Here is a 19308-nt window from a genome sequence, read left to right as displayed (position 1 = left end):
ATTATATTAAATTTAATTAGCAATAAAAATAATGATGATGATAATGATTAACGTCCACTAAGACCAATGTGATCTATTGGACCTCTTAAAAAAAAGTCTAATTGTCATTCTTCAAAATCTTGTTTCTGTGATCAATGAGAAGGGAAAGAAGCTCTCCAAGATCGCTATAGTTAGGTTGGCTTAATAAGTAAAAAAGGTTGGAGGTGTGGTTGATGATAGGGAATTGAGAACAGATGTGGGCAAGAGTCAAGCAGTCTAAAAGGAGGTGTTTTTCATCTTCCACCTTCTTAGCGTCACAATTCTAACAAATTCTATCATCCCAAGGAGTCTTGGGAGTAGACCACTGCCTGATCTCACTTCGAAGTTGATGAGAATTAGTTCTTATCCTAGCAATGTTCATTTTCTTCTTAGTGCTGGTCAACATAGAGAGATAATTTTGGTTATCAAGGGTGGGGTTGATCACCTCCTTATAGTATCTTAGCTTCCTTTTACACTCTAGCTCCTTACCATCCCACATCTTGTCCTTAAAATTGGTGGTCATAGTATCTTTGATAGTATCCTTGCTTCCCATGATGATCTCCTCCTTACTCCCCCAAAGGTTGGGCCAAGACTAGGCATTGTTATGCCATCTGCGCTTGAGGCGTAGGTGGGGGTTTTGACTAAAGTTAAAAGCAAGTTTTGGGAGCCTCTTAGATTCCATGTTGTAAAACTTCTTCTTATACATTAGATATCTAAACATAGACATACTTTCAATGGGGCACAGGCCCGCTTCGATCAGGAGGATAGGATAGGGAATATTTCCCTTGATCTTGAGTTTATAGGTTATGAACTAATTTTGGATCATCTCAATCTTTCTCCACGACTCTCTAGATATACTGCAACCCCAAACTTCACATTCGTATAAGACAACAGGGGTGACGAAAGTCTCAAAGAGGAACCTTATTTTACTCCAAATGTCGAGATCGACCGACTTACAATTTTTTTCAAGCTCATAATAAGCTTTCCAACCTCCAATGGTTCTTTTCTCGATTCTATAATTCCAGTTGAGCTAATGAGGAAAGTTAATGCCCAAATATTTATAAGAAGAAACCCTCTCTAGACAATGGTTATCATAATCGAAACTATCATGGCTGATCTTTTTGGATTTAATGATCATGACTTTAGTCTTTTCAGTATTAATGGTCATATCCATTTTGGAGCAGTAGACAGAAGAGTCTTAAGTTGTTTGTCTAGGTCATCATGGCTTTTGGCAAGAAGAACGATATCATCAACATAAAGGAGAATAGTAATGATTATGCCAGTGAGCTCGGTGTCCTTGCAACCTGCAGTTTCCAAACACTCCTCTAGCTTATCGATGTAAATACCGAAAAGGGTAGGGGATAGGGGACATCCTTGCTTAACCTCGATATTGCATTTAATATGTTTAGACCATCCTTCATTGGTCTTGACATTTGCAATGATAGTCTCGTAGAGGCAGATCATAGCAATTCTTAGTTCATGAAGAACCATAATCTCTTAATTAATAATACTTTCTTCAATGAACTGACTATAAGATAAGGGCTGCATTGAAAAAGGAGGAAGAAAGATTCTTCAATCGACCTGGAAAGAAAATCCTGGTCCTTGTCCTTTCGAACCTGAACTAACGTCCCACCCTCTCCAACTCAGTAGAGCTCCCATAGCCTTCCCCCTATTATATTAATAAGTAATAAATAATATTGATAATAATAGATAATTAGTAATAACAATAATCATTTTAAAATGATTATAATAATAATTTATTTACATTATAATTAACTATTAATATAAATTAATAATAATTATTAATTATAATAATAATAAATTTTATTTTATTTTATTTTATTTTATTATTTTATTTTTTTTTTAAGCTGTGGTTCACGGTCACTGAGTGGTCGCTACATCCACGGGAAAATATCGGGGCAGATCCACCCGAAGGGATCTGCCCGTCGACCAATCTTAACAGGCCTAACCCCGAGGGCGTCGAGGAGATTTGACCCCGTGACCTCCCAAACTGGGAAAGTGCTTTAGCAATGGGAACTCGACCATTTGAGCTATCCCTTGGGGCTAATAATAATATTTTTGTTATAATAATTAATTTTTAATATTATTATTATTATTATTAGATTAATACCATTAAAGCTTATTGTTTTTTTCCAACCCATTTACTAATGTGATCAGGTTTATAATATTAATAATCTTGTGGGTTTATCAATGCCTTAGGTTTAAAATATCATTCTCTTGGGTTTAAAATACTAATTCTCGGCTTTATAAATCCCTTGTGTTTTTAATATTGATCCATTAGGTTTGTTGATCGCTTAGGTTTATAATATTTATTCCTTGGGATTATAATATTTAACTTTTGGGTTTATTAGTCCCTTGGGTTTATAATATTAATAATCACTTGGGGTTATAAGTTAATCCCTTGGATTTATTAATCCCTTGAGTTTAAAATATTAATTCCTAGAGTTTGTTAATTTCTTGGGTTTAAAATGTTAATTGCTTGTTAATTCATGAGAATTTTCGGAAAAAATCACATAGAGAATATTTGGTCGACACGTTTCGAACTAGCTAGTGTGGTTTGTTAATTGCTATGATTTATTAATCCCGTGTGCTTTTAATGTTGATTCTTTAGGTTTTTTGATCCTTTAGGTTTATAATATTTATCCATTGTGTTTACTAATTAATTCAATTTATAATATTAAACCCTTGGGTTTATTAGTCGCTTCGGTTTTCCTTGGGTTTGTAATTTAATCTCTTTGGTTTCTTAATCTATTGGATTTAAAATATCAACTCCTAAAGTTTTTAATATCTTGGGATCAATATTTAAAACACAAGGGATTAATAAACCTTAAGGTTTAGTATATGAAGATTTAAACCCTAAAGTTTAAATTTTATAAAATATTATTATTACATATTATATTATTAAATGATATATTATTATAGGAATATTCTTATATATATTATAATATTACTATTATATATATTATTTCTTAGTAATAATATAATATATTTTAGTTTAATATATAGTTTATATATAATTAATATTATTAATATACTCCAAGTAAATATATAAAATATATTGACAATTATATTAATTAATAAATAATAATAATAATAAAAATTAAATCTTACTCCTGATTGGGCTGCGAGCTGGAGGGTGACCCTGTCAAGGCAGTTTTAATGTCAAGTATGTCAAGGTACACCACCACCGCCCCCCACATGCTTGAGGTGATGGGTGTGGTGGCTCTATGCATGCATAAGGATATCATCACATAGGAAGGAGGCAGAGTTATTTTGTTAAGTTTTCAGTCCAATGGCAAGTGTCTTGAGAGGGGTGTAGGTCGTTTTCGCGCCCAAACGATTGTAATACAACGACTCTGCGAACAGTGAAGCGGAGCATCTCCAGAAGCGACGATGTATTCTTCAGCTCTAGGTGAGGGTAATCTGGTATGTAAACTATTCCCCCCCCCCCATCCTCCATGCATCCGAGTGTCTTGTTTTGGAATTGGGTTCTACATGGGGGAAATTTGCCTACGGTTGGGGGTAAATTGGGATGGTGGAAGTGTTTAGTGCCAATAGTTTGGCAACATGATTTTATCCTCACCGGAATCATCTCAGTGTCTATTAGCTATGAAATTATCCTCTCTCTAAGGGGGTTAATTGGGCTCTGAGGCAAGGGTGTTAACCCTAGGGAATGTTGCAGCCTGGCTTAGGTCGAATACCAAGGGGTCTAGGATTGGGTTTTTGTCAATTTATGTTTTACTTTTAAGGTCTGCTTTACTGTGGTTTATGGTAATGACTTGGCTAGATGGCTCTCGGGGCTTCGCACCCATGGCCTATGTCAAAGCATCTGCAAGGTCGCTATTTAGGTGCTATGTCACCCGGGGTATGGGAAGTGTCATAATGGTGTTGGAGCTAGCTATGATAAGCTCAGAATTTTTGTTTCTGGTCATTATGCAAATGGGCCTATGGCTGGCTAGCTTTCGGGGCTTCACACCCATGGCATGTCACGAAGTGTTTGCAAGGTCGTTGTTGAGGTGCTGGGTCACGCAAGCGTCTACGAGGAGGCTATTGAAGTGTCGTGTCACCTGGGGTATGGGAATTCTCATAATGGTGTTGGAGCTAGCTATGAGGGGCTCGGAATTTTCATTTCTAGTTGTTATGCAAATGGGTTGGTGGTTGGCTGGGTTTCAGGGATTCACACCCACAGCTTGAATTGAAGTGTTTGCGAGGTTGCTATCAAGTTGTTGCGTCATTTGGGACATGGGAATTGTCATAATGGTGCGGGAGTTGGCTATAATAGGCTTGAAATTTTTGTTTCTATTTGTTATGCAAATGGGCCTTGGGGTCATGGGAATGAATGCCTAGGTGGGTTGGCAGACTTCGAGTGGTTGCAGGGCTTGCGAGTGGTAGAGGGACAATGAATAGTTTTAATTCAATTATAGTTTCTTTCTCCCATGACAGGTGTGTGGAGCGATAGGCTCTCGTGGGCGCGAAGGGCTTCTGGGCTCGCACCCTCACTTGCATAGGGATTTATCAAATCCTATTTCATTACAAGGCACCAGGACTGTGTTGTGATGGCAATAGCAATGAAGGATAGGGGTCGAGGTAGGATGCCTCAGGCGGCCAGGCAAGAGGATGATACCAGCTCCTCAGGTGGGAGATTTGGCAGACCGGTCGCCAGCCTCATTAATGAAGCGGCTAAAGCATATCGAGAGGGGACCAGTGAAGAGATTAGAAGTTTGATTGAGGAATGGGAATCTGACTTAAAATCCCAGGAGAACACGTCGATGATAGAGATGGAGGATTGGTGCATGATGGTGCCGAACCCTGGACATACTCGAGAGCGTGTAATTAGATTATGGAAATCCTCTTGGGTAAGGACCTGGAACAAATTTCAGTGAGCATGGCGAAAACAGTGCAAGACTTTCTCAAATACAAACATGATTTCAATAAGTTGCAATTCCAAATGCAAAAATAGGATGGACACCTCGGCTGCATTGAAAAACACTTCCCTTGTCTGTTCTCACAGACAGTGTTGCCTATGTAACAACTCTAATGAAAATTCCATGTAAAATATATAAATACCATATATTATTGGACACGTATTCCAAGCGGAATAGTGGGTAGGACATCCTAGTGGGTGTTCATTTGGTTGTTTATGGCTAAGGAAATTCGCAAAGGCAAATCATGCACCCACTAGCCTTTAATGGTTGTCCAAGCAATTCAGGTTTCTTCTCTGCACAAGAATACCTCAAACATCCCAAGCAAGCAATCCTCCTCCCCATCTCTAGAATCTATGTCCCTTTGACTCAGTCCCCTTTTTAAACTTCACATATTTGTAAAAATATTTATAATGCATTTTATGAGAGAACCATGGGCGGGTTTGTCACAAGTCACGCCAAGGGAATAAAGAATCAATATTTATAGTCTGTCACCCTTCATTGGCAGTTGAAAAGACTATTGGCATGTGTCCTCCATGAGAATAATGAAGATATGAATTATATCATATCATTTTTGGATGAAGTTCAACAAAATTAGTGGAAGATGCGAGACAATATGAAAATTTTGGATGCTTTCCTATCCAACATGGAAAAACACATCCAATTTGATTTTAATCTAGAAGAGCCTTTGGGTGTCGATGGGCTAGAATGTTTTTCCAATAGTTAGGGGATCTCCTTGGTGTAGAATCCCAATTATGCTCTACACCATTTGGTTTAGGAATCCTATCTAGTATGTAGGCCCGATAACCATCACATTGCCTATGATTCACTTTAGAAAAACAAACAACAATTGTTAGAGAAAAAAATATAACCATTGATAAATGAAAATAAGTAACTTATGGAAATTAAGCACACAATATGATATGAGTAGAACAATGGGTAAGTAGTGGTGACATGCATATTAAGAAGTAATGTTAGCAGAACCTCAAATAAAACCCATGTATTCGATATAAATTAGTTCATTGATCATAAATGAGTTCACAATCAATGATCTCATGAAAGAATGTAAAGGCATACAATATCATATATAATATATACTCAAATCGATGAAATCGTTCACCAATAATAAGCAGGATATAAGATCAGCATGTACCATCTGATCATCACAAGAAAAATCTTACAGTGATTGATAACACATGAAAGCTCGCACACATAAGTGTCAAAGGCTGAAATACTCATCACATAATCACATTAAAATTCCATGACACCCATAAATGGAAGTACAAAATCAACACATGCATTCACAAAAGATACACTAGCTCTCAAAACAATATGCACCAATATATTCCAAAACTAAAAGTCCTTTACATTGGGTCATGAGGACATATTTATATAAAATGGGTGACCTTTTTTCTACCCCAGTGACTCTTGAGTTACCTTATGACCTTTCATATTTTCATATGAATCTCTACTTTATTATCTTTTTTACTACTAGCATATTACATGAAATGAAAACAAATTTTCCTAATCTACTAATCTAGTTATAGAGAAATCCAAGACATCCAAATGCAATTCTTGTACTAGGAATATATGCCAATGCTTGGAATCCTTTGCAAGGCTAACAACCTTATGTTGTAGCTCATCCTCATGCTTGTGAAGACATTCTAGGGAATCTAGAAACGTGCTGGATTTCTTCACCTTCACTTGATTTAAAAGGGTGAGGCTTAACCACATATTGGGCAATTGTTTCCTTCGTAACTTGTAAGTCCTCTATAGTAGCAACTTATTTAAAATGATTTAGGAATGCTTAGATTTCTTGTTGGAGTTCCTCTTGTGGCCTCACTGCACCTACAGAACCAATAGAAGGGAATTTATGCACCTGAATAAGAGGTTCTAACCCACTCAACAAATGCTTGCATGAAGCTAACACCTTGTCCAAATCCTTTGCTAACTTGTCATGTGAGTGGACCTTGATACATATTGCAACTTTATCATTTTCTACAGTTATCCAATCCTTTCTGGGAAGTTCTATTGGTGCATCTAGATATTGAGTGGTACACTCATTTATGCTCTCGATAGCTGCTATGGCTTGTTTGAGTATTGTTAGGAACATTGATATAACCTATTGAAGATTCATCATTTCTTGGTAGACTTGTCCATGACATCTTCTAATATCGTCACCTCTCCTTGAATGGATGGTTGTAACTTGTTGCTGCTTGAATGAGTCATATGCAAGGCTTGATTTTCTTTTTTTACTTTTGCAACTCTTTGCGACTATAAGCAGGTTGCAACCTAGGGAAACGATAGGTATAAACTTGGCTCACTTGGATTCATGGTTTGGGAGAGCCTATGAGATGTTTGCCCAATCGTTGTGACTTGAGTTCTTGACCTTGGGCACACCAAGGGCAAGAATACACAATATCTGAATTTCGTGACCTTACACTGAAAAATGAAGTCTTTATTGGGACTAGTTCTAAAATACAAGCAAGTGGAGCGGTATAATGTCTTCACCACCTTGGAAACATAAAAAGGATGCTCAAAAATCAATGATTCTGCTTGGACATGATTGATTGTCACCTTGCACATGTGGAGGGGCATATTGCATGTGAATATGATAGCAGTGATCTGCCAGATCCACCAGGTTCGAGAACAAGGGTGTCGACAATGATTTAGTCCTCAAATAATGATTAGAGATGTTGTTGGTTTGCTTTGTAGCTCTATGTTCTCTGTGTTTTGGTTCCACCTAGTGAGAAGGGCTTTTGACTTTATGATGTATTTAGTCTATAGTAGTCTATGTGGCGGTTATGGTGTAATGACTTGTTTTGCGAATTTTTTAACCAATGTTGTTTGAAGAAATGTGGACTTGCTATTGTCAGGAGTAATGATTTAAGGAGGATTAAAATCCTGGGAGCGTAAAAAGGAAAAAAAAAAAAAACAAAAACAAAAACAAACAACTATGTAAACTTGATTTTCTGGCAATACAAAACATCAAATAATAATAATAAAATAAAAACTCTTATATTTCGTATTCATACCCATACGAGTACACATATAAACTTATAAAAATTACAATTTACCATGCATTAAGTGTACAAAATGTTGCAAAAAGATGACTACACATAGTCTTTAATTCTTAAACAACCATAGGAAATTTTTGGACAACAAACCAATCTCATAAATGTTCAACAATCTTGGTCAACAAAAGTAGATTCGAGATTCGACCATAACCGCGCCACACTTATATTTGGAAAAGAAAACCTTTATTCATCTGTTTCACAATCTATACAATAAAAAAAGAATTTTAATGTTGTACCATGTACTGAAAGGGGCTAGATTTAATCATGGAAAGTTATGAAAGCTTTTGACATTCTAAAGTAAGGATAATTCATGAAAGTGTAACGGACATGTTAGTACAAAGGTTTCACATTCAAATTCCTAATTACCCACCTGCCTAACCTTTAAATTTTTTGTACAGATCATTTGACAAACCCATAAAAATATAAAGTATAAAAATATAAAGTAAATGTGAGTACATGCAACAGATTCATTATTATAGTGATAATGGTTGAAATGTGTCACATCTTTAGATTTTAATTTAAACACACATCATTATTCCAAGGTTAAAATCTCTCCAGAAATTAACTTATTGCATATATCAATATTATTGTTATTTCTTTCACACTATACATGGTATACGTGAAAAGAAGTATTAATGATTATAATTTTCTATTTTTGCAAAAGTTAAATATGTATTTTTCATAAAATTTAATAATTAAATAATATAATATAATATAATTTTTTGTTAAAAATATATCAATAAATTCAATAGAGTGATCCTAAGGACTCGAAAGGGGTCTACCTTGTTCCCTGCTCATGTGGGATCCCCTACATTAGAGAAACATGCAGATCTATTAGGCAGAGGATCAATGAACATGCTGAAAACATTAGACACAATCGCTCTCGCTCATCAGCGTTAGCCGAGCATGCAGAAAAATCCAAGCACCATGTCTGCATTGAAGAATCCAAAGTCATCGCTAAGGTCGACCACTTCCACCATAGGAAGCTTAGAGAGGTGATTGAGATAGAAAGGCATGCCAAAAATCTTAATAGGGATGATGGTTGGAAATTGAGTAAGAGTTGGATTCCAGCTCTCTCATCGTAAGTCATCATTCCCCTTTTTCCCCTCTTCTCCTCTTTCTCTTTCTGGCTTTTTCTCTTTTGTTTTCTACCTTGATCCTTTTCTTTTTTTCTTTTCATTGTTATATATATATATATATATATATATAATATTTTTTTTATCATTGTTATTACTATTTTTTTTTTTTTTTTTTACATTATAAAATCTCTAGTAGTATTTTTCTTATTATCCTTTAATTTGAATAATATAAACTTAATTTTAATTTATTTGATTACATTGGGATAAAATTTCTAGATTCCTAACAACTAATTTTCTAATTGGTCAACCTCTAACAAATAACTTCTTTCATTAATTAAAATTCAATATTTTATTTTTAATTATTCCTTAACAACTATTTTTAACTAAACATAGAATTTTTTAATGAAATAAATCCTTACCCTAACTCCCTAATAATTAATTTCTTTACCTATTAACTAATTCACCAACAGCTAGTTTTTAACGGCTATTTCTGGGCAATGTTGCATCCTTACTATTTATTCCTTATGATTGATGGATTTCTCACCTAGTCCTGAAGATGAACCACATTAGCTGGTTTGAAACGTCGACCAAATCCTATCAATGTGATTAATCCGAAAGAGTTTCTTCTAGAGTGTATTTGAACTGTAATATTTGGTTTGCTGAATCAAAGTGATTCTTAGCTTACTTCAACCTTAAAATACTAGGTTGCTCTTCCTAGGTAGAGGAGTCCTCTCCTTTTATCTAGAGGTGTCATGTCTCCTTATTTTTTAGTAATATCAAATATTGTAATTAAAAAATAAAAATAAAAATATATTAGGTTGTTATCCTTTATTCCAAGAAAACTAAAAATACATTAGATAACACCTTTATTGCCTTAAATTTTATCTTAATAAAAAATATAATAAATGCAAACACATTTGATTTGCATCCTAAGACTGATCTATAAATTTCATTCATATGACCAAAGTAAAATTATTTTCTCTTTTCATTTTTATTAATTAAATTCCAAATTATATATATATATATATATATGTTTGAAGGAACACAAAGGGCATACTCGAAATGACAGTGAGAGCATCAGAGTTTTTTAAGGGCCTAGTTACCAGAAATGGGACGATGTCCCCCGTTTCTGGCAGAAACCTTCGGAGAAACCCGACCATACTAGAAACGCCGTCTGCAACGGCTGTTTTCGTTTTCACTGGCAAGAAACAATTTCCCGCGAAACGAAACAATTTCTTCTGGCCGTTTCCGGATAGACTTGCAGTTAAATTTATTTTTTCAGACTCAGATTAGATTTAATTTTTTCAAACCGTGGGTTAAATCAAGTTTAATTAGCAATTGATTACACATACAGAGAGTTTAATTCGCAGTTGATTGTTAGTCTGCTGCACTGGACTGTTAGTTTCTGAGCTGGAATGTTCTGGAAATTAAACATAAGCACTCCAGAGTCCAGGGTATTGTGAGCGAGCAGCTGAAGAAAGAACTAGCTGAGAACGCAGGGTATTGTGAGAGCGTTGCCAAAGAAAAGCACCAGTTGCCATTAAATTTTAGTTCTAGACTCCAGTTGCTCATGTTTTTTCAAAGATTTAAGCAGAAGAAGAGAGCAAACCCATCACTACTCAGATGCAAGCCAGGCACAGATCAGAGCCAAGCAGCTTCACGCCCCCATCGAGTTATCTTCAACATCGTTGTCAATTCTATTGTAAAAAGGTACTACCTACACACTTCAATCTCTAGTTTTCTTTTATGAATGCTCGTTCTAGAGTCTAGACCACATAATTCTCTCAAGATTTGGGTAGGTAAGGTTCGCTGGGATCAACTGTTCATATCATAATGCGCTATCCCTGTGTTCAGTCCTGTAATATCCTTGTATGCTTGCCAAGTTGTATGCGGATTTTGAACTCTCTGTTATACGGTCTTGTCATTCTCTTGTTGTAAGTATTATGAGTATAAATCAATCTGCAGAGGATGAGCAGTCCTCTGTTCAGTTCCATATGGATCAAGAGGAGTGCTTGAACCTGAAACTTGCATTGCCAAGCGGTCAAAACCAAGTATCTCCTTCTCTTCCTAGGTCTTCCATTAGACCTCAGGTTGGAATTTCTGATGCATCTTCAATGTGTTTTAATGGAGAAATCCCAGCCCACAGTTTTAACGATCACTACCCGATATCAGAATCTAATGGAAGCCAAGATATTTTATATGAGGCTGTTGATTTAGAGGAAGATGTATCAAATTCCACAAACAAAGAGACTCGTGCCTTTGATCCGAAAACAGTAAGAACCAATTAGTTTGGACCTTTTTGGGTACAAATTGTCACGACTTTTCTCCTCTCTGGAGTATGCCTTTGCATCACAGGAACCGTTACAATGTTCTACATTTATTTCCCCGAGGTTTATATAACATCCATATGGTTTACAAGATTTCGAGCTGCAAGCTCATTCACACAAATTAGAGGAGTATTATGCCCTGTCTTAGTTTTGAAGTAAGAGCATAAGATCGAGAACTCTATGTCGTATCCTCGCAAGTCTCAACATAAGTAAAATAAGGATTACAAGGTGAACAATTTAAAACCCTCAATCATTTATTTTTGGGCCGGTCACATGGAAAAGATGAAGTCTACAGGTTCATCAAGTAAAGTGTCGAAATTGGGTAGAAATTACTGAAATGAACCTATATCTTTCAATGATGTTTTCAAAATCTCAAGTTCAATTCAAGATAACCACCGAATATTAGCATCAAGAAATGTGGTTTGTATTTTTAGGACTAAGAAGCTATATAAATTACCCAACAGTCATTTGATCTAGCAATGTGGAATTTTGGTTTTCGAAGAATTGACATTGAAATTAACATGATGAAACCTTGGTATTATATTGCTCAAGTTACAGTGTTTTCCTGAAAATTACATTCTAATGAGCACGTAAAGCATGCATCATTAACAACGAGTTCGGATCTAGTAGGGGTTTATATTTAAATCACCGCCAGATAAAGTGACAACACAACACATCATTATTGTATGGTGCACACTTCCCAAGTCTAGAAATCAACACCGAAGAGCATGAAAATTGAGCAGTGATTCTCGCTATTTCTTTTATTATTCATAGCCACCAATGACCAAACATAAGCTTGTTCTGGAATTCATCAAGAATATCACCAAAACACAGACCAGGTGCAAGTAGCGTTCTCTACTAAATCTTAGCAAGAAATTTCGATACATAGTATTTGAAGAGGCTCGACCTTCATAGGCAGTTAAAAGAATGAGACTTTGTTATTTCCAATAAATAGTCGTGTGCCAATTTGTACTAGAATTTAAATGGCAATAGCTCCCCTGAGTTGACAAGGAATGCTCGAGACAGCAGTGAGAATCCAGTTGGTTTTGAATTGTCTCAAATGAGTGAGGAAGAGTGGAACGTTTTCTTGGAGTGCTTTCAACAGTTGCTACCCAATGCTTTTGTAGATTGTAAAGCAAAGAATTTTGGCCAGTTGCCAAGGCTAGGTACTTCTTGTCAATTTTGATACAAAGCTATTCCTCATCTATTCATATCTGTACAAATTATAACTCTGGTTATATTTAGATTTAGAGAGTTTGGTCTTATAACAACGCAGTGTTAAGGAAAATCTTATTCCACTCATAACAATCTGTGAACAGGCAAGGTCTTAGTATGTGAGAGCAACTGAGGAATGTTGCTTACCTCCACCGTATTATAATGCAACAAGCCACCATCATTTGTGTGTAAATGCTCTACCTTTCTTTGTATGGTTTCTTCAGCCTGATTCAATTATGTTTTTCATTTTGGACTAGCACTGTGTTCCTGTAAGATTATCTTAAATGAACAGGCTGCAATATTGTTCCCATGAAGGGATTAAAATTTTGGAGTAACGGGTGATTTTTCATAGGAATTCCCTGAGGGGAGATTGTATATGTCAGTTATCTGAATTGTATATGTCAGTTACCTTTTGCTTCATTGTCCCCTTCCATTCTCCTACCACCTGGCAACTCTGGTATAATGGGAATTTTTTTCCAGCAAACATAATGGTGGCTTCTTGTCCAAACCATCAATCTGTCCCACAAGACTTCATTTATGGTTTTGTAATGTGCTCTGATACTGAATGTGATCCATAAACAAAGTGATTCCTAGTTTTGGGTGTCTGAATGAATCTCTACACAAATTTGACTCTCAACCAACAGAGTTTGACAGAGTTGTATGTGGTAAAATGAAAACACTGCAAAAATATATTATTAAAGTATCAAATGCAGGGTATAGAGCTTGAGCTTGAGTTTCGTTGCCAAATTTGAACCTTCTGAAAGGGACATCCGGAGATATGAGGAAGCAATCCTAATTCTAGATGCACCTTTCTAATTTCCTCGAATTGTCTAAAATGGGTCCCTCTAGAGGTGAACTAGGCACTCGCTGACTATCGAAGTTCCCTTGAACAAGCGGTTGGTCCAGCTATATGATCCTAGAGGGGTTGCCAGAGCAAGGGACTAGCATCTATGGATCTAGGAGGTAATTGGATGGGCCAATGACCCCTTTCTTTGGAGCTAGTCCCTCCTATGCTCGAAGTAAGGTGATTTAGATGTTTGAAAATTTGAAAAAAGATAAATAATTCTATTTTGTTTAAGTTTTCCAAAATTTTCTTTGATTTTCTCTTCAAATTTTTAGTTAATTATATTTTTCTAATTAAGTGTCAATTTTTTATTTTATTTTCTGTAACTAATTTTCAAATATAAATTGTGCAGATTAAAATTGGTTGCAGAGGAGAATCATTTATTTCTTATTCCACTCATTTCTCATTGCAATGGAAGAAAGTTTATCAATGTCACAAAGTAGACCACCCCTTTCCCAACAAAAATCTTCCATAGAGGCATCCAAAAAAATCCAAAACAAAGAATATCAAGAAGCAAAAAAAGCCTTTGAGGCAAGGTTATGGGCAGCTGTGAAATGCACTCAATCTTACAGCGGAGGATCAAGTGGATCATCTGGTTCAAAGGTTTGGTTGTGCCCTTATTGTAAAAAAACAAAAATCGGGGAATGTAGGAAGAGTTCGATGGCATTTACTTGGAATGGGGAAAAAAGAACAATCAGCTTTATGTGGCAGTGTACCTAAAACAGAAAAAGCTTCTCTAATTAAGCAATTTAATGAACTTGAAAAGCTTAGACATATTGTTGAAGGTTTAGTTCAAGCTAACAATAATCCTAGTGGATTGACAATTGGTGGTCCACACTCTTGTTCTCAACATCAAGTTTCTGTTTCTCACCTTCAAAACTTATGGGATGTAAAAGGAAGGGGAAATCTCGATGCATCCATTGGACGATTTTTTTTCGCAAATGGCATATCTTTTAATGTTTGTAGGTCTCCTTATTGGAAAGAAATGGTAAGAGATCTAGTTAACAATTCTCCTAAAGGTTACAAGCCTCCTAGTTATGAAAAGATGAGGACAACCGTGTTATCTGAAGAGAGGGCTCGGGTTGAAGCTAGACTTCAAGACATTAAAGATAGTTGGAAGGAATTTGGAGTTTCCATCGTCTCAGATGGTTGGACAGATGTTAACCATCGTCCCCTTATCAATATTTTGGTTTCTAGTCCAAAAGGAGTTATGTTTTTAAAATCCTATGATACTACAGGAAAGACAAAAGATGGTCCATATCTAACAGGTCTCCTCAAAGAGGCAATAGAGGAGGTTGATAGAGAAAACGTGGTCCAAATTGTTACAAATAGTGCCTCAAACAATATCCTTGCTGGTGGGTTGATTGAGGATGAACAACTTTTTGGACTCCTTGCTCTGTGCATTGCTTGAATTTGCTCCTGAAAGATATTAATAACATTGCATGGGTTGATAAAACTATAACTAAAGCAAAGATGCTACAACACTTTATTATTAATCATGCAGCATCCATAGCAATTTATAGGAAATATGCAAAACTTCAGCTTCTTCGATGTGCCGAAACTAGATTTTCATCTGCTTTCATTATGCTTCAACGCCTTATTAAAATGCATCAATCTTTGAGAGAGATGGTGGTATCAATGGATTGGCAAAGGTGGAAGGGTTCTCATACTGGGGATGGCCTAAAAGTTGAGGACATTATTATTGGTCTTTCTTCAGAGAATTTTTGGAGGAGAGTGGAGGATATTGTGACCCTTATTACACCTATTGTTTCCACCCTTCGCATATTTGATAGTGATCAACCATGTTTATGGGATGTCTTTGAGAGCATGGATCAAATGAGAGAGACGATTCATGACATAATGGAAGATGAAAATTCTAGGATTGACAAAGACACCAGAAATGAAGTGTGGGAACTTAGTTTGACAAGGTGGAAAATGCTTCATAGCCCTCTTCATTCAATTGCATTTTTACTCAATCCTAAATGGTTTCATAAGAAACCATCATCAGATGTAGAGGTTATGCAAAACTGGAACACTCTTATAAGTAGGTGTTACAATCGTCAGGATCGCATTGCTTTACGGTTTGAGTTAGGAAAGTATTTGAGATCAGAAGACCACTTTGCAAATGAAGATTGTGCATACAACAGACAACAACTTGGACCCATCGACTTCTGGATACAATATGGTACAGGGACCCCCTTGCTTCATCGTTTGGCTATCCGTTTGCTTTCACAGGTATTCTTAACAACAAATACCTTTAATGTATTGATTTATTGTTTAAACAATTAATTCTAAAGCTCATTTTAGATTATTTATCTTATAAGATTTATTGATTGAATATGACTAACATAATTTTAATTTTATTTTATAGGTGACTAGTTCCTCTGCATGTGAAAGAAATTGGAGTGAATATGCTTTCATCCATTCAACGAAGAGGAACCACCTAGGCACAAAAATGGCACAAGATTTGGTGTTAGTACATTCAAATCTACGTTTGTTATCTCGACAACAACTAAAATACAAAACTGGACCCACGAGAATGTGGGATTATGGTGGTTCACAAGATGACGAAATTGATGAGCTTCCACTTGAGGTGCTACAAGACAATGCTGAAGACATGCTTGATGATGCCATGAAGTCTATTGACCAAAATAATTCTTTTGGAATTGGCTCAATCTCAACAACTATTCCAGAAAATGAGCTTCAAAATCTAGATTATTAGGTTTACTTGCATTTTGATATGAATTGTTGAAAGTGACTTTAGAGATACATATATATTCAAAAGAACAAATTTAATTATTTATATTTCAAATCTCTTATTCTTATCAATGTTTGCTATTTTCTTGGAATTAATGATGGCTAAATTTTTGGATCTACAAAATTATTACTTCTTTCTTAAAACTAAATTAGTATTTACAATTGTTTTTTACAATTTCATGAGCAAAAACATTGCAGGTTTATGATTAATGCTTTGTTTATATTGTTCACCTTTAATATGGTGTTTTTCTCTCTCCTCGTTTCTCATATGCGAAACCTCCAAACTTCGTTTCTCGTACTGTTCTCGTTTCCCGTTCCGTTTCCCGTTTCTCGTTTCTGGTAACATAGGTTAAGGGTGCAAGCGAAGCTCCTCTGCCCTCCGAGCTGGGCACTTTAGGAGATCATGGGATGGGGACTAGATCTCTGCATAGTAGATCTGAAGGAAGATACCCGAATCATTCCAAACAGAAGTATCTTCGACAATGCCATGATCTTTGGAAATGGATGAATGCTCCCCTATGGAATCGAAGACTTGCCCTCAGATTGGGCCATTTCCTATTAGATCTGCGCCCCTAGAAATTAGATCTGCACTCGCAACGACCATATCTAGACATACATGCTCGATCTGGCTTCTTCTTTTGCAGATCCGCCACCCGTGAGATAAAATGCAAATGAGATTTGTTCGAGAAGTCTGATAGATGTTCTTTTTTCAGTGGGGGAGAAGCATCCCCGCTGAAGAATCATCATACAACATATATTGCCGCAGCGGAATCATCATACAACATATATTGCCGAAGCGAGCAGATTTACATATATCGCCGATACAAATATCGCCGTAGCGTGTAGAGATACGTCATCACCGAATCAAATGTGCTGCAGCATCACGCAGCTCCCGCAGGAATCGAATGTGGTTGGGGGGTGCGAAAGCCAACCACCCCAACCAACACATCATGCACTCACGTGCCTGATAGATGTTCTTTATAATGCTGGGGATGCTTAGACATAGATCTCTGGTTTATGAAGGGTGATCGACTCTCTCTGGGGATGAATTTGTCTCCTTTAGTGGGGATAAGCTTCAATATCCCAGATCTGGAGCATATTGTTATAGATGGTCCTTTGGTTGGGACTGATCTTCCCATATGAAAGACCCTCTCAACGGATCCTGACCAGAGGTGGACAATTCTGTCTTACTTTGATTGCGTGATCTTCCTCAACGTGGAGAATGGGGTGATACGGTGGAGAACTGTGGCAACGAAGGAGCGGAGGCACTCTCGATTCAATGTCCAAGGGTGGAGAATCGTTTGCATCAGGAAGAACCGATCCACTTCCAATTTTTTCTAAAATCTCCTGCTGGAAAAACCTCATTAGTATGGACGCATGCTACAGACAAGGTATTCCGATTGAAGCAGAATTTCATGCAAACTTATGGATATCCTGCACACCTGCAACACCTGATCTATAGGGGCAGATCTATGCACAAAAATTGGTATCTACAAGAATACAACATTCTATTAGCAACCACCATCATCCTAAATCTGCGATTGAGAGGTGGAGTAGCAGGATCAAGTAAAACAAAAGGCTTTGGAGGAGACCCAGCTTATCAAAAGGCACAGAACCAAATCAGGGACACATAAATGGTGGACTCTCCCATAAAAACATTCAACAGAGAAAATCTGCACCTTCAGCACAGACAGAACAAGCATGTGATACCCCTAACCCTTACATAGAGGAGCAACTAAATTATATCCCAAACTTGATTATAGACATCAAAGAAACATAAGATCTCTGCACTACATATGAATCACAAGCCATCATCTCCATATTTAACAGTTTCTGGCCAAAACCAGTGGGCCTCTTTCATTGGATTTTCACAAATTGGACAAAAAACTTTGAAATGCGCCTTTGTTCCAAAGTGTTTTTATTGTAAAGTTCTCATCATCAGTGGCTCGTGATATTATTCTTTAGGAAGGTCTGTGGTTCTAGGGATCGACGGGACTCTTCATTACCACATGGTTCCCATATTTTGATGCAAATACCATGATAGTATCTAGAATGACGGTTTGGGTCTCGATGCATAACCTTCCGTTACATTTCTTTCATAATCAAGTATTAGAAGGTATTGGGCACACAAAGAATGATGGAAAGAATCTATACTTTCGCACGAATTTGTGTGGAAGCGGATCTCAACAAAAGCCTACCAGATCGTATACCACTGAAACACAACAAGCAGAGTTGGACTCAGTACTTAGATTATGAGAACAAAACGTTCAGATGAAGAATTTCCCGACAAACAAGACATCTACAAAACACGTGCCCTGAAGCGAAGAAAGAAACTCGAAGGAAAAAGAAAGTAGGAAAGCAGCCCAAAGGATGGCAATTCCCCCCAAATGAGTTAGATGAGGAAGAGGATGAAGCAAAAAAAGGTCCCATACCCAATGAGAACAATCAGACACCAAAAGAAAAAGAAGAAAAGGGGGAAGCCTCTCAAGATCCATTTGGCTTACAGATCACTTTGGCAAAGTTAGCAAAGCTACCAGAAGTAAAGGATACCAACAGCTTCAAACATCATCATACATCTCACAACTCAGATGCAGACAAGGACACTCCATGAACAAAAGAAGGAAATCAACTCGCTCTTGTCTATTCCACGCCATCTCAAGGAGAATTCCGCAAGGTTGAAAAAAAGAAATGGAGAAAAACCTAACTTTTCTCTTCATTGATTTTTAGTTGTTTTTTATATGAACTTATAATCATCGATTATTGACTAAATAATAAAATGCTTTTAAGCATCTCCAATATAAAATTTTGTTTTCACTAATAAAATTACAATTTTTCTTTGGAAAAAAATATAAAATAAAATATTTTATTTTAATTTATTTTTAAAATTTCAATTAATTTTCCACTCATTTAAAATATTGTAATCATAGTTACCAAATTTGGAATCATAGTTACCAAGTTTTACCGTATTAAGCCCAAAAAAAAATAAATAAATAAAAAATTTGCCCAGAGAATTCCATTAGTGGAAAAATACGTTTAACTTGATACGGT

The 19308-nt window shown here is 36.3% G+C and overlaps 1 protein-coding gene across 1 annotated transcript; it reads left to right on the top strand.

Moving 5' to 3' along the window:
* The first annotated feature begins 15108 nt into the window (after positions 1 to 15108).
* On the top strand, positions 15109 to 16225 carry LOC149238134 (uncharacterized). The gene is made up of 2 exons (XM_089369477.1): positions 15109 to 15738; positions 15875 to 16225. The coding sequence occupies exons 1-2, from the start codon at positions 15109 to 15111 to the stop codon at positions 16223 to 16225; spliced, it is 981 nt and encodes a 326-aa protein (XP_089225603.1).
* Positions 16226 to 19308: the final 3083 nt, after the last annotated feature.

The sequence above is a fragment of the Pinus tabuliformis genome, chromosome 8 (assembly GCF_031772625.1).
Source record: "Pinus tabuliformis cultivar Carrire ecotype Pingquan chromosome 8, CPIR1, whole genome shotgun sequence".
NCBI lineage: Eukaryota > Viridiplantae > Streptophyta > Pinopsida > Pinales > Pinaceae > Pinus > Pinus tabuliformis.
This window is presented reverse-complemented; position numbering and strand designations above follow the sequence as displayed.

Bases quoted from the DNA above. Each gene is read 5' to 3' on its own strand.
- LOC149238134 (XM_089369477.1), top strand. From the start codon at position 15,109: ATGCATCAATCTTTGAGAGAGATGGTGGTATCAATGGATTGGCAAAGG. The intron at 15,739-15,874 runs GTATTCTTAACA...TTTATTTTATAG, and splicing joins CTATCCGTTTGCTTTCACAG to GTGACTAGTTCCTCTGCATG.